Raw genomic sequence first — 25,732 nt, 5'->3', positions numbered from 1 at the left:
CATTAGTACCAGTTTAACACCCAAATACAGCAGTAAGCATCTACAAGATTACCAGTCAATCTTTCCATAGGACCTTCCGCTGCTCTGGAACACTGTCACGCTTCAAGTAATTTTTGTTACGTTTGAGCTAGAATCAAGTGTTTTGTAGTTGAAATCTGCTGATAATTATGTGAAAAACGCTGCTGCTGCAGAAACTCATAATTCCAGTGGCCCTGGCTTTAAGTGACTCAATCAATTAATGGCTGGTAAGAAGGCTGGTTTCTTTTTTTTAACTTTCTGCACTACCACCACACCCTTCGCTTTCACGCAGAGGCAACTCAAAGTCAGTATTAACCATTAAGGGGCAGTTTTTTTGTGAAAGCGGAGTCCATGGGGTGGCAGGTAGAAGGCCAGCAGGATTGCATTCAGGCGAAAAGCCCTAATCCTCTCGACCCCTGGGGCCTCACAGTAATGGTCTAGGAGACAGAGGAAAGGAGCAAGATGATAGATATTGTCAAACAGAAGGCCCAGAGTAGTAAGTACGGGAACTAATTTTTATGTTTACAAATGGCCAGAAACAGCTTCTTCCGAGAGATACCCCAAAGAAGGGTACAATAAGTGTTTTTTTTTTTAAGGGACAGTCAGTAGTGAAGCTGGTACTGCTGCCAAGTGTGTAAGTGGCCACTGCTGGTTATCATTAAAGAAGCAGATGCAGCAGTACTGGGGCCCAGGGATTTGAGGGGCCCACTGCATCACAGTTATGACTGTCTACCTTTAAAAAAGGGTCATCTGAGCTTAGTTTCCTTTCAAGCATTAGGACCGAAGTGATGATCCGTCATGGTGGGGAAGAGGTAAAAGATGCAGAGGAGATAGCCTGCTACTCAGGACTGCAGTTATTATTAGTGCAGCAGGTATAGTTGCATTGGAGTCAAAGAGTGTGAGGGGCTCACAACACCCCAATTATGGGGAGCAGTTTGAATAAGATAATATGTTTTTGTTTGATGCATTTGCTGTTTTATATGTCTCGTATTCAATGCAGGTCATAAGCTATAGAAAAAGTATTCCTGAAATCATCTCAAAAGCCCCGCTCACTGCATGCGGCATGTCCCTCCCGCTCCCCCAATCCTTGCCATAAAGTTTTGGAGGTGGGCCCGACCTCAAAACATTTTGCTTAGGGAGGGCTTAGAGTCAAAAAGTTTGAAGACCTCTGCCATAGACTAACATTGGGCACCCAACGTTTTATTGCACCACTGCACCCGGCCGCCCTAGTGGCACTGGAGGTCACCTGCTGCTTCTGCCTTGGACCTTGTCCTGTACTCACCTTAAGTTCCAGAGGTTGGTTTCATAAGTTGCTGCAAAGAACTGGTATGATGTATTTGGTTTTCCTCCCATAGGATAACAGTGGCGTCTATGAAAATGGCACTGTGCCCATTCTGAAAACATAATAGTATTTCTATCTCGAAACGTAGTTACCTGACTGTATTGATACTGATGGCTAAATCTATATAAAGTTATGCGCTATTTTGATAAATTGGTGTGGATCTCCTTATTGAGTTGTGTGTACCATTCTATTGACTATGTGTGTATTTGTAAATGTCTAACACTCCTCTCTGATAAGCCTAAGGCTGCTCGGCCACACTACCCACTACAGGAGCACCTTGGGATTACTAGAGCAAGTTCCTGTCCACTTATAAGTGAATACTTGGACTCTTTGAACGATACAACTCTTTTTGGTACATCATAAAGAGCCAGCTTCCTACAGTTCTTTTGACGTTTTTTCTTTTATCTTTATCAGCATAGGTGCTGGATGGATTACCAAAGCATCTCAGGTGGTGTAGTAGTTGCACTGTGGTTGCTTTCCATTAAAGTATTGTCTGCCCATCGCTTTTAATTGCCAGTTCTCAAACAGAGCCCATGCTATGTCTAATTTTCTCACGTTATCAATTTGTTTGCAAACAAGTCATTCAAACAGACAATAGTAACCCCATAGGTATGCTTCCAGTCTTACATCAGAGAACCTATCTAAAACCAGCTCCATTATAAACCTATTGATTAAGTCACAACATGGTCCAGAAAGACCCTGATAATACTGTTAGCACTATTCTGTTCCTCTTGCATGAACTCCTGCACTAATCCCAACGGTCCCTGTAATATGTTCCAAGAGTGACTTAAATCAGCAATTATCATGGTCTTTGAAAGTTTCTACTTTCCACTTTCAGCTTTTGTTCCCACGAGGAGGTCTGGTTTAGATTTCAGGTTTAAGGAACATATTCAAGGTGTGATGACAATGGAGGCATTTTTCTCAGGACAAACTTTGGGGGGGGGGGGGGGGGGGGGGGGTTATATAGCGCTTTACATGAGCACCAGTTGTGTTAGACAGATTGAGCGGCCCCTGCCGAGACTCAAACCCTGTTCCTCAGCTTCGAGGTCGACCGCTCTAGCCATTAACCCACATCCTCTCTCCTTCCATCTGCAGTACCCATAGCCACTGGGTTACATTTATTTTAGGCCTTTGACTGCAGGTGTTAAAGAGCCAGGTTGGGAAACATGTTGTACTCTGGTTAACTACTCGTTTCGCCTTTGGCGTATATTTGTTGCATCTGCTGTTGAGTCAGGGTCTCCTCTTGCTCATGTTCTGATTCAATGTTGCACTTCCCTGCTGCTCTATTTACTTGAAATAAATTGTTCTAATAAAAACGTCTCAGAACGTTTTCCTGAAAGCAGACCTTCTAAAGTAAGAACTTCACTTCTTTAGTCCAAAACAGTTCAACAACAGAAGGGCACACACGGTTTATGTAAATAGCTTTTAATAAAAAATTAAATGCTCTGTATTTTGTTTTGGACATAGAGTTTGTTGGGTAAGAGGACATACAACTGGGTGGTGGATGGTGGGGGAGGAAGAGTTATATTGTATAGGCTTGTTTATGTGATAGATGAGGAGAGTGACAATGGGTGTGGTAGCATCTGAGAGGTGCAGTTGGCGATTCACTCTACCCCCGTTTTTTGTTTATTTTATTGCTGGAAGTCACCTGTAGTACTGCATAGGAAGGGGAGGCTAAAGGATAGTCGCATGGGTAAGGATACGGGGAAACATCATTCGCCTACCTGAAGTGTTCTAGGAATTTTCTTAAGAAAGGCTGCTGCAGTAATGTGACGTAAAGGGGAGAGGAGTGTAATATTACTGACGGCACTTATATGCTACAAAGAATTGAGAAACGCTTATCTGTTGCAGTTACAAACAAAACTCTTCATTTAAAAATAACACTATAATGCTTTCATGGGTCATTTGTAAATAACTACATTGAGAAGCGATGCATTCAAATAGCAATTCCACAGATGTCATTTTGGATACACAGTATGCAATGCTTCATAGTACCTTGAAAAGATTATTTAAATTTCTTGTAGAACAGATTAGTGACTGTTCAATTCCAAGAGGATTGTTATCTCATACACTCGGTTTATTCAAGTCTGGGCTTCTGTCTTAGATTAATAGCTCTCACCTTCCATTGCCTCTGTGGGCAATTCCATTTGCAATATTTCGGGACAATACAGGCTCTTTGAGGGTCCCCTACAGGGTGTTACACCATTGTTTAATAATGATCCTAGGCTCAAATGTGCGCAACGTGTACTCACTTCTCCAAAAGTCAAAATATTTAGGATACTTCTTTTCATCTAAACCACATCAACGAAGTTCAAAAACAGATTTGATGCGTTGTTTCCTTCATGTTTGCTTTGTTTGAACTAAGCAGTGGAGGGCCGTTTCATGTTCTCTTAATATCTATCAGTTATAACTTTTTTGTTTCCAAAATCAATATTCTATTATCTTAGGCATGGAAGGCTTTGCCTACTCATTCCATGTATTGAAAACATTGACAACTTTAGCCCAGTGCTTTGTAGGGGTTGCATCATGAGAGTTAAACATGACCCTCGAGGTCGAAGTTTGTTCCACTAATTTAAGAGTTGACTCTGCGTGTTGGAAAACATGTTGCTCTTGTTCTTTTACTTGCCACCAGTTTGTTCTCTCTCAATGCCACCTTTTTCCAAGGCTACACGCTGCTCTATGGGGACGGTGATCTCCAGCTTAGGCACCGCAGTAGTTGTTTTGCAAGTCAAAATGAAAGAACTGAAGAGGTCTTATCCACTGTTAGTAGCTGCATGTGGCTTGGATCCAAAACACCCATCTTCATCGCAAAATCTAAGTTCTTCCTCTCCAATTGTTTGACTAAAGTCTTCACTTGCACATCACAGGGCTCTCCCATGGTAGATGAGCACAGAGTGTGTAACTAGCGCCTTACTTGGGCCATAGTGAGGGCTAGCGGATCAGATTCATGTGGTATAAAGGGCTTTCATTTCTTCAGGCTACCAGCCACCCCTCACGATGGACCAAGTTAGGCAATAGTTACATACTTGGTTAGTGGTTCTGCTCTGTTCAGTACAGTCACTGTGCTAATTTACCATGGGAGCGCTTTGTTACACCATCCTTTACACCCGAGCAGTATTCAAATAGACAATATTTAAAGATTCAGACCAGTTTGTGAATTATTAAAAATAATACACTGTCTCTTAGAGCATCTATTGTCAATCCCCGGTTCCATTTAGATGGTGGAAAAAAACAAGATGATAAACACGCCAGGGGCACGATTGAGAGCAACGATGTGTGCCATACATGGGGTCTCATTTGCAGCGATGCGACAAATGCAAGTGCAAACTCTAGCAAACAAGGACCAGTTTTGTAATCACCCATTAGCATGCAGACGTATGAAAGCTTGTTAATCTATCAAAACAAACTACCTCAACCTGACATCAGGGACTTTTATTAAAATATGTTGACATTTTTAATAGATATAGGTAGATTGTGTGGACTGTGTTAGTCCAGTTTCCCATCGTACATGGATACTAGGCATAAAGAACAAAACTTAACCTTTTACTTGTGTCTCACACATTTTTCTGAAGGGTTTTTCCTTTGTACTGTGACTGACTACCAATTTGCCATTGCTTCACAGGACTTGAGTGCCGCTCTATTAAGAAAAAAAAGGGTTCCACTAAACCAGGAGGAGGTATGATAAGTGTAATGGACGATTAACTCCTGTGCATACGAATGCCCCATCACTTGTGTGAAAGCATAGAAGAGTCAACAAAACACTTCTTAAATCGAGATTCATTCATGGTGAAGTGCTCGTAAGGGAGCATGATACACTTGACGCGTAGGTTTGTGTTACGGTAGAAATTGTTATGCTACTTGTGATCTGCATGCTATTTCAGTGTGTTACATACAAGACAGATTATGTGCAGGGAGGGCCTTGATTATGTACAGGGACAGCCTTGCACAGACATTATTTCAAATGTGGAATTAACTAGTCTTTATTACTGTTTTTAAAGTGAAATTTTAATAGATATTTTTTCTCTAAATCATCGAGTTTCATTTATTAATGACACATTTCATATTCCTATTTGAACACCTTGCTCTTGCTTTGCACACACAATGTAAAATCTACCTGCAATGTTCACTCACTGACATCAATAGTGGAAAGTGGACGTCAGTGTTTTAAAGGAAGCCAAACTTCTCATCATTAAAGTGGGTTAAGAAATTGGGAATATAAGCATAAAATATAAAAAAGAAACCTCTCATTCACACCCTGATGTCTCATGTGGAATTCGCCTGTTATGCCCTCGACTAGTTCGCCTTCGATCTATACAACTGACGCGAGTTCGTCCAGATGGGCCCCTCAAGCTCCCAATCATTTCCAAGGACCACGGTTGTCTTTAAACTGTACATAGAATCACTGTGAACCCTACTCATGAAGAGCCACAACAAATTGCCTGAATATGCCAATAACACACAACTATACATCAATGTAAACTCTGCCTCAGACATTCAACGACTCGTGCTGTTTCCATCCCAGCCCTCGATGTCCAGCTCCTAACAAACTAGCACCATGAAGAACTAATGTCAACAATTTGCCAGCTACAACAAACCACTTGTCTAAAGCTGGCTTAATGACATGATCCTTGATGGATTTAACTGCCAACTATGAACCAGTCCAGGACAATCTTATTCTGCATCAACGCCACCCTCTCCCTCAAAGAATACATCACCACGACAACAAGACAGCAGGGTACCAGATACATCTGTGAAGGAAATCACCCATTCTGCCCTGAAAGTAATTTCAGAGCAGTCATCCAAACCATAGTACTATCACCTCTGGATGGAGGAAACACCCGGGGACAATGGCCTTCTGGACTCCAAGGTGGGCCTTCCTGAATGGTATTTTAGCTAGGTTTATCAACTATTTGAAAACATTCAACTACCTCACGCTCACCATAATGGAACACTAACTAGTGACTACCTCTGTAAGCAGGCATAATCTTTAATACCCACTGCATCCTCTACAAGGCTGCCAAGAACGCCATCTCTGCATATCTGGCTAACCAACTAATCATCCACTGTGGGTTCCGTCAAACCTGAAGCCAGGACATCACCAGACTGGAGACTACAAAATGCAAGAAAGAAAAAACGGGAAAACAAGCCTTCTACATCTAAGAAGCCAGAATCTGGAATATCCATATAATAAATCAGAACAGCCCAACTTCTTCAATTCTGGAAAGAGCTGAATATTGATTTATTCAAAGAACTTACGTAACTGTGGGAAGATCCCTTCTTCAGGCGTACAGTCTTCCCTCACCTCCCACCTGTTTCTCTCCCTAAACAATCTTAAATCATATTCTCAGTGCACTTCTCTCTGACTAGCTACACACATAACATACCCACATACATGCATACAAAACCATCTCTTACAAAAACTTACATAAAACTACACGAATTCCACACTAAAAACAGCAGCCATTACTGGGGAAACTGAATATAGTACAGATTGTGGACTAAAAAGTAGATGGATTGGACTCTTATCAGTTTGAGAAAAGCAGTCACCCATGGCAGTATAGAGCTCCTAAGCTCCATAAAATACTGTGCTCTCACAACAAACAGCAACTCTGCACACTTTAACAAATGCTATATTGATCACTATGCCAGGGAGCTCACCGTCATCCACCGGGTCTCGGAAGGATCCTGACCGGGTCATCATCCCCTTGGGTCTCTCAGCCAGCAAGAGGGTGCTGCCCAGTGAGGTGCCGCCATACAGCTCAAAGGCAGCGTCCTGGGTGGGGGTGCTGTTGGATCGGGAGATCCTTGGCGCTGTGATAGACGTGGGGCTCACTGGAAGAAAGATGAGAGAAAAAATGCCTTGAGTTGTAACTGAGAAAACGTATGCTCGAGCTAAGACGAACAACTAGGAGACAGCATGCCACAGTAAGTACTTCAGCAACAACAAAAATAATTCTGGGGTGGGTAACCTCTGTTCTTCAAGGACTATTCTCTATCTCAAACTAAGCCTTGACCTAAGTTCCTAGAAGGCCAACTTTAAACCAAATCTCTCTCGCTCTTAAGTTCATGCCAGAAAAGGCACCCCAGTTGGGACAGAACACAAGCATCTAGTTCCATGAATTCTGCAAGGCAGGGGGTTTCTCTATGAATTCCTGCACCTAGATCATTTGGTCTACTGTAAAGTTGGCCCTCCAGGGAGATTGCTGGATTATCAGTTTCCATAGATTTTCTTCATACCTAAAAACACCTTTGGCTGCTTTCATTATAACCCCTTAGATGTTTTCTTAGTAACCACCTCACATTATTACATCATGCAGAGCTATCTTCCCTTCACATTGCCATTTACCAATAAGCTGCCTTTGACATGGAAACTTCCTAAACACACTTTGTTCTTTTGATTTTTTTCTTCCTTATTTCTCGTTTAATTCAGAACTTTTTTTAGTCTGTTACCTAGGTTTGTTAAACCTCCAGCCTTCCTCTTTTGATACGGTATCTAAAAAGAAACTTCCTTGGCTCACATCTCTTATCCATCAATCCCTCTTTCTCCTGTCATCACATTCTTTGGTTTGTGTTATTATTAAACGTACAAGTCTTAATGTATTTCCTTTAGTTTTTTCTTGTGTGATTCCCATAACTCTATTTCACACAGCCCGTCTACAGTTAGTCTGTTGATGTTGTCCCACTGCCTGAAGCTCAAACTCTACAAAAAAACTTGCCCTCAGCGCTTCTCACTTCAGTTCTTCTACTCCACTACCCTTCCATTTCGCCCTCCTCTTCCCACCTAACACCCATATCACCCTCTGATATGCAAATCTAATGTATCCTTTTTTGTCCGGATCGTCACTTCCTCCGACACCTCCTGATTTTTGCTACGTCATCTTTCAAGCCACTGAAACTCTTACCGTCATTCCTAGATAACAGTTCTCCTCTCTTTCTGGGGTTGTCCACCTAACTCAGACAACAGACTGTCTATGTAGAGCACAGCTATCCAATTCCGCTTACCAACTCTCGCTTTGGTGGGCCCTTACATTTCATGTTCCAATTCTGCTTTCACAGTTTTGTCTATACAATGTATTCATCGTGCCCACCATATACCCTTATCTGTCCTAATTCAGGCATATGTTCCCTCAAGATCCTTTCGCCATTCCTTGCAAACTTGTCAAACAATCGCTACCAAACCCACCTACCCTCCAGCATCTCTTCCCAGTTTAGGTCTAGCTCTGCTAACCATAAAACCACAAATCTGCGGCTCCACCTTGTTTACTCATCCAGGCTCTTCCACTTCTTACTCTGTTTTAAAAGCAATCTCCTCTATTCAGCTTCTGGGCCAATATTTGCTCTATAAGAATTCTAACTTGTGTCTGATCTGTGTCCTGGTTATGTAATGTAAAACCAAGTTTACACATTTATTACTGGGCATAGGAACAAACATTATTTTTAAAAAAAGCTTAAGCTATGAACAGAAGCTGACCTATGTTAGTCAAGGGGAGCTTTGCAGCAGAGGCAATGGAGAGTGGCGCGGGAGGAGGCAGCGGTAAGGAGTCCTCTGATTCTTGAAGTCCTCCGATGGTATGAGAGTGCCGCCTCTCCTTTGTCTCGTCTTGTGATTGATACCTGCAAGAAACAACCAGCGGTCACCTGCGTTTTTGAATATTTGTGTGAATTTGTAATGAGTGTACAGTGTGCTGGAGGGACAGCACTAAAACCGGAGACCCTCCTTAATAATCCATCTACCTTTTCTGTAAACAAGACACTTAAAACCAGAAATAGATAATAACCATGTACATTTAAATCAGTCTGTCAATGGACCTAAAGCCTTGGATACGGAGGAAGCAATTATCTGCAACCATCTCAAATGGGTACCTAGGCGCAAAAACCCATACAAATAGGTCATTAGAGAAAGTGAGCAAAACCACCAAACTCAGACCATCCCATTAATGGTAAATGCACGGACACTGAACACCTTGGACAACTGTCCTGTAGGGAATACATTTAACCATCGAGTACACATTTCAGACAGCTTTCACATTTTTGGTAGGGTTATGACACCACATGTATAAACTGGCCTATTGCTAACAATACACTTGGAGTGGGATTTGGAGTCGCCCTTTTCAACCACTAGCTTTCTTGAACCAGTCTCTTCCATCCATTGTCTTGAGAATTTGTCAACCACATCTTGGCTCAGCCCAGTGGAGTATTAATCTTGCAATTAACCACGTTCATCCCAGCGCTTGCGTAACACAAGGGTCAACTTTACAACTAAAGCTCATCCATTGGCCCCCCTTTTGTGTGCACTATTGACTATGCCAAGGATTGTTCTGTCTGCAGGCAAAGTGACAAGCTGATAGGCCAATGTGAGCCAGATTTATTATGGAATACAACACACCAGGAATAAAGCACCTCAAATCTAACAGGAAGTAACCAGCATATTTTGAGTGCTGGGATCCAACAAATGCTTATGCAATAGCAATTCAAATCATGTCATTTAAGACACTCAGCAATGGGATGTTTGTGCAGCACTACCGAACCACCCAAGTGCTGACCTGCACTTGCTGCAGTCACTGCAGTAGGTAACCTGCTGAGCTACGGAAATATAAGATGCAGCCTTGCCCATTACTGAAAGACTGGCCTCGATCAACAGCATTGATGCTGTACCTCTGCTCTGGCGTTACCTGAAGCCAATCGATACAGGCTTTCCGTCGGGCTGTCATTTTGCACCGAGAGATGTCACAGCAATTAGACGGCAGCAAGTGGAACCAAATGCTTACCCTTAAATGGGTGCAATGGTTCATCTCCTGGACCTTGGTTCAGTATTGCAATGCTGCCAAGATATCTGGTCCTTGGTCCAGAAAGGAATTCAGATCTGGAAATAACCCCCTGCTATGAAAGAATATCTGTGCATCCATTATGGAGTATCTGTGCACGGAGGAGCTGCAGCAAGCCAACAGGAGGAAAGCATTGAGCTTCACATGTGATCGACTCCTGTCAGAAATGTGCCAATTGGACAATCTATTTGAATTTCTGGTGTACGGCTGCTTCCAAGCTACTCCCATTTCAAAATGGCCCCCTCTCCCACAACATCTGCCAATGCGCCTTGGCAAATTCATCTGCAGCATGTTCCCATTTCCTTTGTCAAGTTCAGTCTAGACTTTGGCCACGTTATTAATCGTCAGCATATGTGACTGCTTTGTCTGCCCTTCATGAAGTTACTATGCTACTGTATTAGTCCATGTTCATAGAGGACACCACTTTATACGTGGGAGTAACCTGGCACTGCAGGTAGTTTTATGGACTATGGACTCACTGTTTATGCTTTGCTTCCAACCTTCATGTGTAAATTATTAACCTTCATGCACCTCCAGTGCTCTTGTGAATTATCCATCCTGTCAATACTGTCACAGTGGGGTGAGGTAGTCATTTTGTTATGTATTGTTTGGGCTTTGAGCCTGATTTAGCTTCCGATTTTGGGTACCCTATTTGAAACCTGTGCTCAAATTCGGTATCAGATGTGACCAGCATTTGCCCATCTCATGCTATGTTAAGCACTTTGTCTTTCATTATTTTCAGTTCTTTGGTAGAGCAGCAAAGACTAGTCGGGTTCTGACATGGATGAAATGAATGCTGGTTTGTGCCCTGTAAAGTAGTTTTCTGTGTAGAGGTACCAGACATTGCCATTGTTAGGGTAGCAGTTAAATCGCACACTTCTACTGGAAGGGTTCTCCCCTCTTGTGATTATTTCATGCTAGTATTTCATTTCGTGTGTCTGCTTGTTCATATTTTGAACTGACAAAGTGCATACTTATTTTTAAGTGACTCCTAAATCCTGGCACCCAGTGTCCTACCTGTAGGAGCAAGCAGCACTACAACACTTAAAGACACAGACACACACACACGCGCCATATATCAATTTAGAACTGTGGTCCACCGGTTTTTGAGTTGGCTGTTCCCACCCGATTCTTCGCCTAGTTGCAAGAAACGTGCAGTATAAAGAAGGGGTCATGAAAAATAAATAGTCTTCTTTGTGGCTCACCTGAAACCTTTCTTAGGCAGTGTATTCCTGTCCCTCTGAGCACTGCAGAACATTCCAAACAGAGAAACAAGCATCAGCCGTCGTGTTCACAGGAATAAAAGAAAGTAAAGCAAATATTGACCAATAACATAGATCACCCATCATTGGCTTGTATTGTATACACGAGCCAAGAACAGGCCTTATTTTCCCAGGATCCCATAGCTGTTCTGTAACCTGAATGAGCACTATTACCCCGTACAGCAAGAGACAGATAAACAACCAATCAAAAACTTGCAACCTCCCCACAACGCCACCTGCAGCAGTACAGGGGTGCGAGAGCATCTCATGAGCTCTGTGTTGGGTGGATGATTATTCAAGGGTGAGCTTTTAGTAAGGTCATTCTCGCTATTATGGACCCAACTGCACAACAATAGAAGGTTAAAGTGCAAATGAAGAAAATTAAGTATTTTTAAAAGAAGCTTGCTTTTACCCGAGCTACATTTGTCGATTACTCTTTTGATATGGAAAATTGCACGTTTCGAAGCCTAAACATCTGCTTTGCTTGAATAACTCAGGGACACCTGGTCTGCCAGAGAACAAACACAAACACCTCTGAACTGCAAGTGACAAAGAAACCGGTTTACGTTGAGATAAACGCTACCAATGACAGTGCGAACCAGGCAAAAAGGCTTGAAAATAAGCATCCATTTCAAGAATGGATTTCCGTAATGTAGCACATGCTGTCAGCTGCAACACAGCAGCCATGGATCTCCATAAGAAATTTGGGATTTATGATTGTTGGTACACAGGACTTTAAGTGGGATGAAACACCTGGGGGAGGAGCCTCTCAAAGGGGCGTGGCCAATATATTTAGGGGCATGGCCTAAAACACAGAAGCAAAAAATGTGAGCTCAGCATAGTGTGCTGCCCAACTTGTATTTTGCCGTTTCTGTCATTACATCTAGATATGATACAACAAGTAACATTATACCTACAAGTCAGGACTATTGGCGTTGTCAATGGTTGTTAGTTGCATAACATAAATAAGCAGCAACTATGGCTTGTATATCATATTGAAAAAGCTTCCACTCGAAGCCCTGGTGACAACGACAATGTTGCTGCTCGGGAGTTTCAAAAAGAGAAGGGAAATCCATAGACAAAATGACTCTTTAAAGCATTTCCCTTCCCCTAGAACGCTCACCTGGCATGACGTCATGCCGTAACTGTTCCATTAGTGAGAAGTGAGCAGTGTGAGCAGCGCACATCGACGTGCCTGCTGTCACTGCAGTCCGGCAAAAAACCGTCCGCCTGTGCCAGGGCACAAAACGGGAGTCCGATAGCGACCCGATTCAAGGCCTCCTTTACAAAACTGCCGGTGTTCACTGCCGGTGTTCAGCACCGGTGAGACCCGGCCCACTTAAAGCCCTGTTGGTACAGGTCATTTCGATAGAAATCAGCCAACTTACACCAAAAACTATTAGAGTTTGTTAAGAACAACATAGGGAGCCAGGAGGAAACAGGAGAGCAATTAACATTTTTTGACACAGCAAAATTTGAGCCGAGTAAAACCTTTCTCCGCTTTATCGATTAGTAGTAAAGGTAAAGTAGAACGACAAGGCAAATTTTTTTGCGGATGGACAAAATGTAACTTTGCTTAGGGTGATCACAATTTTTGCACCAGACCAATCACTACTCACCGAAAAGCACTATGAAGCCTCGCCTGGGGTATTAAGTTCTACATAAATTCAATTACAATATCATCCTAAGAAATAGGGGGGAGAAGGGGCAAGCACTGTATAATATAAAGTAGATTTATAATCTATGCACATGCCTTCACCAGTGGAGTGGCTCAATTCCTCCATCACCTGCTACATTTGAGGTAATGCATGTCCCGTCTGTGCTCACCTGTCCAGCTGTGTCGTCTTGAGGCTCCCAGTCCACCCCGCCTCACTGGAGTCCTCCTCGCTGGAGAGCGGGGTGGCCGGGCTGATGTAGGAGCTCGGCACACTCATGGGCATCTGCAATGATTCCATACTTCGGTGTAGGCCAGAGAGTTTTGGGTAAATCTTCAAGTCCTTGGGCACTGTGAAGCCACTCATGAGCTCCAGGCCCTGAGAGAAGCTGGCAGAGTTTATGTTAAGGACGGGGGCAGGACTGGGTGTCAAGCAATTGGACAGGAGAGTCCCCGCAACAGAGGCCACTGCGGGCGGATGGTCATGCAGCCGGCTTGCTGGGGAGTCCCCGGCAGGGGGAACGTCAAGGCTGTTAGAGTTGATTTTGTCCAAGCTGGCCATGGATGGGGGTTTGCCGAAGCCTTTGACAGTCACTCTGCGGAAGGAACGAAGCAATGAAGAAAATCAGGTACATGCTCATGTAAATCAGCAAGCAACACAGAAAAAGTAAATGCAGAAGACACATAAATCACAGCCACTGCAGGACACCAAGCCACACAAGTAAGAGGTACAATATGACCCGCCGATGTAACAACTCTTGCCACCCTACCACATATCAGACCACATTCCTAAACATGAGCAGAGAAAACATTAGCTTGCAGACTGATGATAAATGCATGTCAAGGGGGAAGAAAAATCCAAGCGTTAACATATGCTCTGGCTAAGGAGCTCTGCTCTTTCATAAGAAGCAGGATGCAGGGGCTCCCAGTGGCTGTTCAGAGTACAAAACTAAAAGATGTACACTAGACTATCTGCTGCCTGCGCGTCTGCCGCAGGGTGCCACGTCAATAGCGCCAGTAACCTCTATTCACGCTATTGCACAGCGACATGTTCTAACTACAAAGCGAGGCTGCAGTTCTCACCTCTCCACTCCCAGAAGAACCATGGTACTCACAAGTGTCCCCATTCCTCATAATGAAGTGCGACTTTGGGTCTGATTACGTAAAGCTCATGGCCAGATGGAGATGATGGGAAATGCAGCCTGTACGGACTTTTCAACCGCATTTTACTATTAAGTTGCCATGTTATATATCAGGTCGACTGAAGTCTGGTTATTAAAACCCTGCCCATGTACCTAAAGACCCAGGTGGTCACCAGATTTGCCAGTGTAATGATCAGAGCTGAACTACCGTGGCAGAGAGGACGACTAGGAAAATAGACAATGTCTGAGGATTGCCACAGCGATTAGGGTGCAGTTATCCAGTGACAGGATTTTGTAAAGTGCTCTTGATACGAACAGTGAGGGGGAGCTAGCAATGATCAACAATCCATGGGCTTTGCATTCCTACCTGAGAGGGGTGGTCGGAACCACCTCCGAGACCTTGGGTGATGGTTGGTAGCACACCTTGGTCCCCATCTCTGGAGACAAGATGGGCTTGAGGGGGGTGCACTCAGAGTCTTGAGCCACAGCTTTAGCCTTGGCCTTCTCCTTCTCCCTGTCTGTCTGGTTGACTGGCGCCACTATTGCCCGGCCACTGCCGATCTTGGAAGGCTCCTTCAGTCGGGATCCTGCTGTGCCGCCTTGCTTGGTGCTGAGAAGGCTGGGGTCAATGCTGCTGCTGACAGGCCTGTTGTTGCTTCGCCCACCTGTCACACTCATGCAGCTTGACTTTGCCGGCCTTGGCAAACTGCGATACTGAATGTTTGATCGGGCTCCAGGACACATGAAACCTGGCTCGCCACCATTGGAGACATCCAAGCTGGTCTTTCGCCCCCCACCGACTGGTTTGACTGGGATCCCTGATGTTTTCTGCTGAATTTTGCTCATCGTGGCTGAGCCTCCTGTCATTACAGTGGCAGTGGCGGGTGGTGGCTTCTTGTACCCAAAGGAAGCAGAGGAGGTAGAAGGACGTGCAATGCCCGAGGGGGGCTTCTTAGCATCTGCTACCCGCTGGACCCTGCCAGCATCGGAGGAAGAGCGTTGGAGTCCTGTGTTCTTGACGGCAAGCTTCGTCTTGTCAGTGGCCTTGGCTTCACCTTTGCAAGTGCCTGATGAGATTATGACAAGAAAATTAACAGTTAGAAGAAATAACACTGATTTCAATTACAATGTCAACTCCAGGAGCAGGACACGGGGAGATGGTGTCCCTGACTACCCGCTGTCCTAATTCCACCCTCCTTAAGGCACTGGGCCAGTATTTTAAAAACAATCTCATCGGGGAAGCAAACCACAATTCACAGACAGAATGCTTTAAAAGTGCAGGCACCAATGCTGTAAACTTTCATTCAATATTTCGGGAAGAGCAGGGCTGCCAAAGAACAACCACAGAGACACGTCCGACCCGCGAGAGACAGAGGACACAGGCTTCAGCACTGTTTACATTGTTATAGAGCCTAAACAAGCAAGAGCAGAAAAATGAATCCTGGTGAAAAACAAAACACAGTCGACAAATGAGGAAAGTATTTTAAATCGACAGCTGTAGAGTGATGAGCATTACATCTAAAAGTAAATACAAGTAGGTGAAGACTTGCCTTAGTGTGGAACTAAAGGTGTCTGTCTGGTGGCACTGGAGACTAACAGTGAGATCTTATGGCGGGGAGGTGTTTTAGAAAGGCTGCACCACACAGGTCTGGAAGCTCACCACATGCTGGCTATCCGAGTTTGCCGTGTCTCACAACAGAGAAGAAACCCGTGGTCAGGAGTGTTGCACATGTATTTGTATGCACTCGTAGCATTGAAATTCTTCCTTATTAGCCGCTCTACAACCAGAAACAGCGAGCGGACCATTGGCACCATAGGCAAGAATGCATTTTTCTCTTTCGAGCTTCCATTGGAAACTCTATAGTACCAGTAAGGCACTCTTTAATGCTCCATGCTGGAGCTGCTGTCTGGCTTTACCTTATAGACCGAGAGAATACTTTTTTCTTAAGGAATGAAAATTACAGGAAACGAAGGATTTTCTGCCGGAAACACGGAAGCAAAATAGTACATGCAGTGCTTCAAGTGGTCAGGTACATGCGATTCTCAGCAGGGGTTCAATAATTTCATGGGAGAGTACTAACGCTTCTCAGTAGGAAGCAGTGACTCTGGTGGCACATACCCGCTGTCTCCATTTCTGTTTCAGGCACCGACTTGGTGTTACACATGCTTTGGTTATGATGAACATTCTTAGCCGGCTGAGGTCGTCTTTTGGGATTCAATTCTAAGGTGTTTGTGAAAATAGTTTTTTAATTGTCTAACAAATACTGGAAAATGCCAGGTTCGCCACACTGGGTTTAAATTTAGGATAGGGTGGTGCACTAATGCGCAGAAGGACTGAAATATATATATTTTTTATACATTTTCAAAATCGTTTATTGTCAAGTTCAATACAGTCAGAATACAGTTCACATCAGATCAGATCGACATACACAGTAAATTTTGAGTCTAATAACGTAAATGTAAGGACATTCCCAACATGCAAGAGACAAATTCCGTGAAAAAATGAACACGTTAATCCCCTCCGTAGAGGAGGTGGGGGCACAGCCGCAGTGATAGTGACAAGTGCAGCGAACAGGGGAGGCAGAGGGATAGAGGGAGGCAGTTACTGACCAGCACCGGTGGCCGCCACGGTCGGGGTGCCGGCGGGGAGCGCGTGAGGGAGAGGCAGCACGGCTCAAAGGAATTCGGGAATGAAGATAGGTCACTAAAGGTCCCTGTATGTCAATTGGGCAAGACCTCGCATGAAGTAGGTCCCAGAATTCCGATAGCAAAGTCTGGCATCTCGAGGAGTCTTCGAGCCAGTGAGCGAATTTGGGTGCCGGTCTGCGACCCCAGCACATGGCCACCCTACGCATAGCCAAAACAAGCAGCATTGCGATCAGGTGGCGAGAAGCATCCAGGCAGAATTTTACAAAGCCTAGCAGACAATAGTGGGTCGGGCTGCACCGGCGCGGGGGTAATCTCGGACATAGCGGCGCATACCGCCTGCCAAAATTCTGACACCTTGGGGCACAGCCATGCTAGATGGGCAAAGTCCGCAGCAGGGGCAGCGCAACGCATGCAACTTTCGCTGGGTAGGAGTCCTAATTTGTGAAGCTGGGCAGGAGTGCGATATAGCCTATATAAATACTTGAAATAAATGAGACGCAGCCGGTAGTTGGGTGACAGTTTCTTCGTCTGATTGCAGCAGTAGCGCCAGTCAGCCTGGGTGATATCCATGCCCAAGTCTTCGCCCCATGCCACGCGCACCCGATCTGTGGAGATGGAAGCGGACGACAACGTGAGGGCGTATAATTTAGTGACTATTTTGTGAGGAGTCGGGGGTGTGTATATGAAATCGAGGGCAGGCATCGTGGGCGGAGGCTGGGGGAACGTAAGATGCAAGTCACGGCATATAACACGCAACTGATAAAACAATAGAGCGTCCAGCGGACCAGAAGAGGCGAGAAGAGAATCGAATATGTCACCGGGATATAGATCTGCCAATGTCGACAGGCCCAAGCGTGATGCATGTTTGGACATGTCGGATGGCTGGAGAGGGGGAAAGGCAGGATGACGCACAATCGGCACAACATTAGCCGATAGCATCGGGAAATTGGAGAGTCGGCGCAGTCGACATAGGAAGAGTGATGCTATCATACGCAACTCTAGGTTGTTTACCGGCCCAAACGAGAGAGATGATCAAAGAATGCAGTTTGCGAAAGAAATGAGCAGTGAGGAGGATAGGGATGTTCAAAAAAAGGTAAAGGAATTTCGGCAGAACCACCATCTTAACAATGGCTATGCGACCGGCAAGAGACAGACAATGGAAGCAGACTCCAATGCAGATCCAGCCAATCCACCGCACGCCCGAAGTTAGACCTCCAAAGGTCGTCCAAGTCCCTACTCAGCCAGATACCCAGGTATTGGGTGGGGTCGGAGGCCCAAATAAAGGGAAAGTCCGGCGTAAATGGTCTGGTGGCATCCGTAAGGGGAAACACAGACTTGCTCCAGTTCACCTGTATGACAGATAATCCACCAAAGCGTATTATCTCACGTACAAGAGGGCTAAGATTGTCTTGGGGGTGGCGAACATACAGAGTGATGTAATCCGCATACACAGAGACCAGGAGGGAGCGGGCGGAGAAGCCTATACCCCTCTGAGTGTAATGCTGACGGAGTCTGGCCGCAAGAGGCTCCATGGCGATGGCGAAAAGCATAGGTGATAGAGGACACCCCTGCCGAGTGCCGCGTTCAATACAGATGGAATCCGATATCTGCCCATTAATTCGGAGACGAGCCGTGGGGCGAGTATAGAGAAGCGATATCTTTCAAATAAACATGTTGTTAAAACTGATGCGTGGTAGGAGAAAAAATAAAAAGGGCCATTCGAGCGTGTCGAACGCCTTAGTGGCGCCTAGAAGAGCGGCAACTGCAGGGAGACTGGGGTTGATCTGGTGAAGAACCGAAAAAAATGGTCCAGAGGTTGTGCAAGGTGGCCTGGCCAGGAATGAAACCACACTGGTCAGGGAGAGCGCTGAGAGGCATAAGTAGAAGAAGGCGAGAGGCAATTAGTTTAGCGAAAATTTTATTGTCAGTATTAATAAGAGAGAGGGGGCAATAGGAGTCGCGACAGTCTGCTGGCTTGTCCGGCTTGAGTAACAGCGTTATCATCGCCTCACAAAGGGACTAAGAAAAGAGGCCATTATGAAAAGAATCGTCGTACATGGCAGCCAAATGTGGTTCTAAAAGCGATGCATACGTTTTATAAAAAGAAGCTGGAAGACCATCCAGACCGGGAGCCTTGTCGCCAGGCAAGCTATTTATGGCAGCAAGTATCTCCTCCTTAGTGGAGGGCTCATCTAAGAATTTCCAATGATTATCCTCCAGCCACGGGGAGGACAGGGGGGGGCTTTAATTTCTTCAGGAGAGGTGGTTATAGTGGGGCCCCCATCACTGAGAGCCGTACTATACGATGCAGCCCGGGGAGGGTGTAGGAGGTTGGCTAAGGTCTTTCCAGGCCGATCGCCCTCCCCGAAGCGACGAGCTCTGGCCTCTGTACAGAAAGGCAAGCTCTCCATCAGCCTCTTCAGTAAATTCAGTGTGCTTTTGTCTTAAAAGCGCGAGGGTCTCGGGCCTGGGGTGTGCAGCCTGAGCGGCATCCAGAGCCCTGATTTCAGTTTCCAACAGAGTGGTTCGGATAGAACGGAGGACACCGGACTGTTTAGAAATGCACTCGCCCTGTATTACTGTTTTGAAGCCTTCCCAAAGAACGGAAGGAGAGTCTACCAAACCCACATTCAGATCAAAATAATTGGTGATGGCTGTTTGGATCTCGTCGCAGAAGACTATCACGGAGCGCGTTTGGAGGAATGCTCGCTGTGGGGAGTGAAGGAGACGAAACTGATTTGAACCGGTGCATGATCCGAAAAGGTACGTGCCATATGTGTGGCAGAGGTAAGCCAGGTGAGGACGTCCGGGGAGGTGAGCCAAAAGTCAATGCGTGACCAGCAGCCCCTAGCCCCCGTGATGCAAGTGCCCTTGCGGGCGTCAGGCCACATATGACGCCAGGCATCATAAAGCGAGTTGTCAGTAAGTGTGGACTGAAGCAATGTGGTAGCACGCGGATGGGAAGAATGGGGACCAGAACGGTCCAGTGCCGCTGAAAGAGTAACATTAAAATCCACCCCCCCCCCCCCAGAATAGCCGCCGGGCCAAAGGAAGAGATAAGATGCCAAATGTGAGTGAAGAGATCGGGATCGTCCGAGTTGGGGCCATGCACAGCAGCAATCATCATGGGTTGAGTCAACAAGGAGCCATGAAGAATTACGTAACTACCATCGGGATCCGTAAGTGCCTGAATAGCCTGCCAGGGGAGACCCCTGCGTATCAAAATGGAGACCCCCCTTGCATAAGAGGAATAAAACAAGGAATGTGATTCTCCCCAGTAGCGCGACCGGAGTCTGGAGGATGACTCCGGCATGAGGTGTGTCTCCCGTAAGAAACATATGACTACCCTGTGTCGCTGCAGGTGAGAGAGAATGAGCCTGGCTTTTCGGTGATCGTTGAGACCACGGATATTCCAGGTCCAACAAATGGTGTCAGTCATGTTGTACTATATCCGAGTGAAGTGCGGCGCAGTGCAAATGGGACAGACATCGGGTAGAACCACATAGTGTGCAGCAGCGTGGAACCTCCCACCGGCAGGGAAGCAAGGCAGGCGGCCCCAGCAAAAGGTTTGGCAAATTGAAAGCAAGTCGCTTGGACAGGTCAAGTGTTGAAGGAAGCCCCCAATGCGCAGAGGGAAGGGCAGTGCTATTTGGGCAAGGGGGAATGTCGTGCACGAACTTGCTGCAGAAGGGAACAATAAATACAGTACAGTGATGCGATCCGACCACACAGAACCAGTAAAGATTAAAACGAAAGGTAGAGTACCAGAACCCCCCCACCCAGAAAACCCTCCTATGATAGCAACTCAAAAAACAATCCCAGATGCTTTTCCAATGTCTCAACCACCACCCAGCAATCCCACCCCAACAAACCAAACAGCAACGTCAAGAAAATCCCAAACCCCGCACCCACTCCCGCCCCCAAAACAGGCCCCAGAAGACCCACCACCCCAACACCCACTCCAACCCCTCAATCAGGCTGAGATACCACCCATTCCCACCCCAGGAGCCCACAACTTGGAAGAGGGGAAACCATAATGAGAAAGGGAATTATCCAGTTAGGGCATGGCAGCGACAATACTCACCGGGTGCCAGCAGGAACCGCCGACAACCCTCCGGCTGCACGGAGCCCCAGGCAGCCCCGCTGGCGGCAGAAGCGGAACGGCCGGGCCTCCGCAGGCCCGCGAGGCGTAGGCCTAGCGCCTCAGACGAGCAGCAGCTCCCAGTCTATGAGCGACCTCGGGAGGCTAAAACAGCTCCAAGCGATGCCGCATGTGAGGATTTGACAGGGTACACCGGTTACAGCTGTTGAAAAGGCCGTCGTCTGCAGGATTTTATCGGATCTTGAGCTTGGCCGGCAGAGCCCACTTAGAGTGCGGCCATCTTATCTTGCAGCCGGCCAAGCCACGCCCTAAGGACTGTGAAATATTTAACATAGTAGACAATTCCTATGATGCAAACATTGATGTTGTGAGGGTCTTTGAACTGATCCAGAGGGTCCTATAACTAACCTGAACGATGACATTCAATCCAATTCCCCTACCTACAAACCACACCTCCCCTAAATCCCTGGTTCTTCTTGGTTAACAAAATATAGCTTCTATAAGAATACCCGAATTCATGAGAGGTACTAGACAAACCAAGAGCACAGACTGTATGGCAAGGTGATGTGCCCTTCACCACCATAGTGAAGTCAGAGTCAGCACAGTGTGCAGGTAATGTGCCCAAAATCTCTCACTGAGGACCACCAGAATTAGGAATAATATCTTTTAGTAAATGTAATCCTGTGAGATAGTGAATAGAAAAGTGTCAATTAATGCTTGATTAAGATTTCATGTGTGAGGTGTGGGTCTCTGCCCAATTAGAACTCTGTCCCATCTTCAAGCAATGACGTAAAGGTGAAAGTTGAAAGTCACGCTAACACAGTAGTTGAATATAGCAGTTGAATGATTCATAGTTTTTTCGTATTAAAAAATGTTACCCTGTAACCATCTGTTCGTAGATTCACATTCTGCATACTCCTACAATCTAGGATTGGGCCTGCATGTTTTTAACTTGTTTTTCTTTCAAGAAGTCTGAGTCACAAGACCTGTTGTGATTCCACCGTTGGTCCACAAAGACCACACCAGATTGTTTTTCACTCAGTGGGAGAGTAGTGTAAGTCGAGTGCAGTGTAGAAGACAGTATGTGTTGTGCATATAAAGAGAGTAAAAGGAAATAGAAAATATCTGTGATCATCACTTGCTTCTGGGGATGATGGTGGTCATATGAGACTCTACAGCATTACATGCTATGAACAGAAGGTTACAGAGTAAATAACGTTTTAAAAGTGTACATGTGTGGCTGCAGATACACATGCTCTGCATAGACTATAACGCAGTCCCTCTCCAAAACAGTAGCTAACAAGCAAATGATGCAGATGTTTTTAAAAAGTACTCTTAAGTCCTCTTGGCCAACTGAAGCCAGTTGACATGCTAGAACATCCACACAATCATGCTGGTTAAAGGTATGTGGTGTCCACCAAGAAACAGGATTTGCAGATTTTCTCTGTAGTTAAAAAGGCTATGATGGGGCCATTTTTTAATTCCAGTGGGCTCTAGGGGGGATAAGGACTGTGCATTTTGCCTTAGCAAAGCAAGTCTGATGCACTTCACTATTGATCTCACAATGACAGCTTTAAAGATGGCATAAGTCCTGTGGGTTTTGACCAAAGTCACAAAAAGTTGATTAAACTTGCTAAGGGGCTTTGTCACTTTAATATAGGAGTGCCCTATTAACAACCAAAGTGTGAAGTGCCATTTCTGATACAGACTCTGATTGTGGGAAGAAGACTGATAGCTCAATGGTCTGGTTCATATAGAAAGGTGAAACAACCTTGGGCAGAAATTTGGGATTGGTATGAAGAACAACTCTGTGTTTGTGAGCTTGGATGAATGGTTCTTGTGCTGTTAGAGCTTGGAGCTCACTAATGTATCTGAGGATTGAGTCTAGAAAAGTCACTGTAGGTCACATGAGTGCAGGTGTTGAAAAGGAGTGAGTCGTGTGGGAACTACATTGAGGTTTCACACAGGCGTGTCTTTGGGATTATTACCCACTTTAGACCATGAAGGGCTTAGTTACTGACCTTTAGAAGAGATGAGCGCTGTCTGTTTTGAAGGCATTCAGCAACTACAGTTTACTGTAATCATATTGAAGTGCAGGCAAGGCATGCCTTGCATAGGTGTAGGAGAGAAGACAATCTTCTGCACAGTGAGGGGGTATAACTGTTTTAAGATGCAGCAATGCATGGATCTTTGCCAATTAGCCATGTAACAGACACGAGTAATGTGTTTTTGTATTTTCCTCAAGATAACCATGCACTCTTCCAGAACACTGAGGTAGCCTAACTCTAGGAATGCACATGTCAGATCATGAAGTTCAAGAAACAGGGGTAACCCTATAACCCGAGGAACCTGGGCCTCATCAACATAATATAAACAATGGTTCCATGGGGAAACAATTAATTTCAATCGTAATAAATCAAAAACCACAGCATTTATAAATCAGTTGAATAATCAATATCGAACAAAGATGTACAATTTTAGATACAGAAATGTATTCTTTGTGTTTTAAGTTACGTATCAACTCTTTCAGAGATAAACAAAATCCTATACAAGGAAAAGATAAAGAAAAGGCTGTATATACAATATTTTTGAAAAACGACGCAGTGACCAAGTGAATAAAGTGACTTAGTGCAATAGGTGACAGTGTAAATAATTACAATATATGCACGTATTTACTAAATAAAACCAAAATATATACAAAATTTCTTATTGTGAAAAGTCCTCAATTTCCTCATGGGTATACAATAAACCTTGTAAGGCACATGTCCTGTCTTTTGTTATCAACAAGGAAATCCGATTAATAGGGGACTGGAGAACCGTCAACGTTTCGACCCTAAATCAAACACTAGTTGTAAGTAGTCATATCGGGTCTTCTTCAGGACACAGGAGGTGTATACCAGCCTAAACAAAATAAATGGGTATATATGAAAAATAAATATCAATGCTGTGATAAAGACTTTTGACAAAAATGGGGAAATAATCCCATAGACTCACCTAGGATATAGGTGATGGAATAAATGTCCCCAATAGTATCACAGTTGCCACTTGTTGTCAAAGGGGGAACTGCCAGGTGACATATATGCAAAATAATAAGAATATATCAGAAACACGAAATAATTTTAGCCATTAAGCCAGTAAGAAAATATTCTTTTTAAAGTTTTACCGGGCTCGTAAAGAGTCTTGGCTGCATAGGGGGGCCTCTTACTCTGCCAGGTTAATTTCTTCTTTATTCTCTCTGTCTTTATTCTTACCGCTGCGATTAACGGGACTTTCTCTTGAATACTACAAGTGTAAACCCAAATGGGAATAATCAATATAATGTTCACGACGTGTGACAAACAGATCAAACCATTTTAGGTTAGCAATAGCCCAAGTTGATGGCTCACCTGACTTCAAAGTTGGAACTTTGCGTATAACACTTCGAAAATAGACGCAGCCATCAAGACACAAATTCCACTATAATGCATAAGCAAAACATATTTAGTTTCGCAGATTGTTATACACTTTGCATTAAACTAGCGTCTTATTTGTTAGAGAATAGGTGACATCAACAACCAATCCCACGTTCTAAGGGCTTGCATCTGATCATAGAGTAGCAATCTCTATATGCTAAAACAACTTGACAACTATATCCAACATATGCGATATAGCACACACTTTAAAAGAAGACCTATTCACATGAAACACAGAGAAAACTGACTATATTCTCCCCAAATGCTCAATACTCGGTTGTCCGTGCATTTAATTGCAAACAAAGCGACGATCTAATTCCTATCGCACAGTGTGCAGTGTGATACGCACTTCAAAAGAAAAACCTATGCACATCGAATACAGTGGAACTAACCATATTGCCTCGAAGTGCTCAATGTTAGGTTATCAGTCTATTTATCAGCAAACCAAATCACGATCTACTCATGTTATTAAACTAGCTCAACGCTATTAAACTAGCTCAACGCCTAGCGTAAGGTTGAAATGCGAAAGATTAGGACGCCTCATACCTGATGGTACTCGATTGCTTCTATCACTCAAGGGGGTTCAATTCCTTTGAAACAGCAAGCCCGAGAGACGCGCGTGCAGCAGCTATATTGCTGCTGTCAATAGACATAGAAACGGGACTATTGCTATTGACGTCAGCTGACATAGAACCAAATCTCACGGGGCATGGCGATTCTTCGTAAGAGCGAGATGGCGCACAATGCCATAATCAATCTATTGTATATTCCAGCACAGACTATCAAATCTTTCGTTTATGCAGATCTGTAATATGTTATTCAACAGCTGCATTTCATCATTAAGTTTGCATAGTAGATTTTATAAAAACATTAGTTTCAAATTTGTATCAGTAACCTAAAGCTTTGGCTGCAAATCTCTATTGCACATTTTCCTCATATTAAACAACTCTTTTGTTCCATTACAAGTAACCTAGTTGGACAAAAGACAAAAAAGCACAATAAAAAGGTCACAATATAAGAGAACAACTCTAAAGATATATACATTTCTCGTACACAATGTATACCAACACTTAACTTCTCTTGAAACACAGTATATTCCCCAGGTGATTTTCAGAAAAAACAGTTCGTATGAAATTTCATCTTCAAGGCATACAGTGAACAGACAGATCATTGTTATTAAACAGTTCATTGTTATTAAACGGGGCTATTAGGCATACATTAATACAGGAGGTTGACAACAGGTTATAGAAACCTCTCTCCCCCCCAGACAATGATTTTTTATGCGT

General features: G+C 44.6%; 1 protein-coding gene across 15 annotated transcripts in view; it reads right to left on the bottom strand.

The window, feature by feature from the left end:
- Window positions 1-25,732, bottom strand: part of NAV1 (neuron navigator 1) — a 2,160,095-nt gene that overhangs the window by 182,308 nt on the left and 1,952,055 nt on the right. For 11 of the 15 annotated variants that reach the window (XM_085644319.1, XM_085644290.1, XM_085644280.1 and 8 more), the window contains 5 exons: window positions 14,611-15,310; window positions 13,275-13,697; window positions 11,391-11,432; window positions 8,832-8,974; window positions 7,019-7,192 (listed from right to left, as the gene is read on the bottom strand). In XM_085644319.1, the coding sequence (XP_085500445.1) occupies window positions 7,019-7,192; window positions 8,832-8,974; window positions 11,391-11,432; window positions 13,275-13,697; window positions 14,611-15,310 (1,482 nt within the window). The remainder of the gene's footprint in view (window positions 1-7,018; window positions 7,193-8,831; window positions 8,975-11,390; window positions 11,433-13,274; window positions 13,698-14,610; window positions 15,311-25,732) is intronic. The other 4 variants (XM_085644328.1, XM_085644349.1, XM_085644355.1 and 1 more) reach the window with 1 other exon arrangement.

This window comes from Triturus cristatus, chromosome 1_1 (assembly GCF_964204655.1).
Source record: "Triturus cristatus chromosome 1_1, aTriCri1.1, whole genome shotgun sequence".
NCBI lineage: Eukaryota > Metazoa > Chordata > Amphibia > Caudata > Salamandridae > Triturus > Triturus cristatus.
Note: the sequence above shows the minus strand (reverse complement) of the source record. Positions and strands in the feature narration are given on the sequence as shown.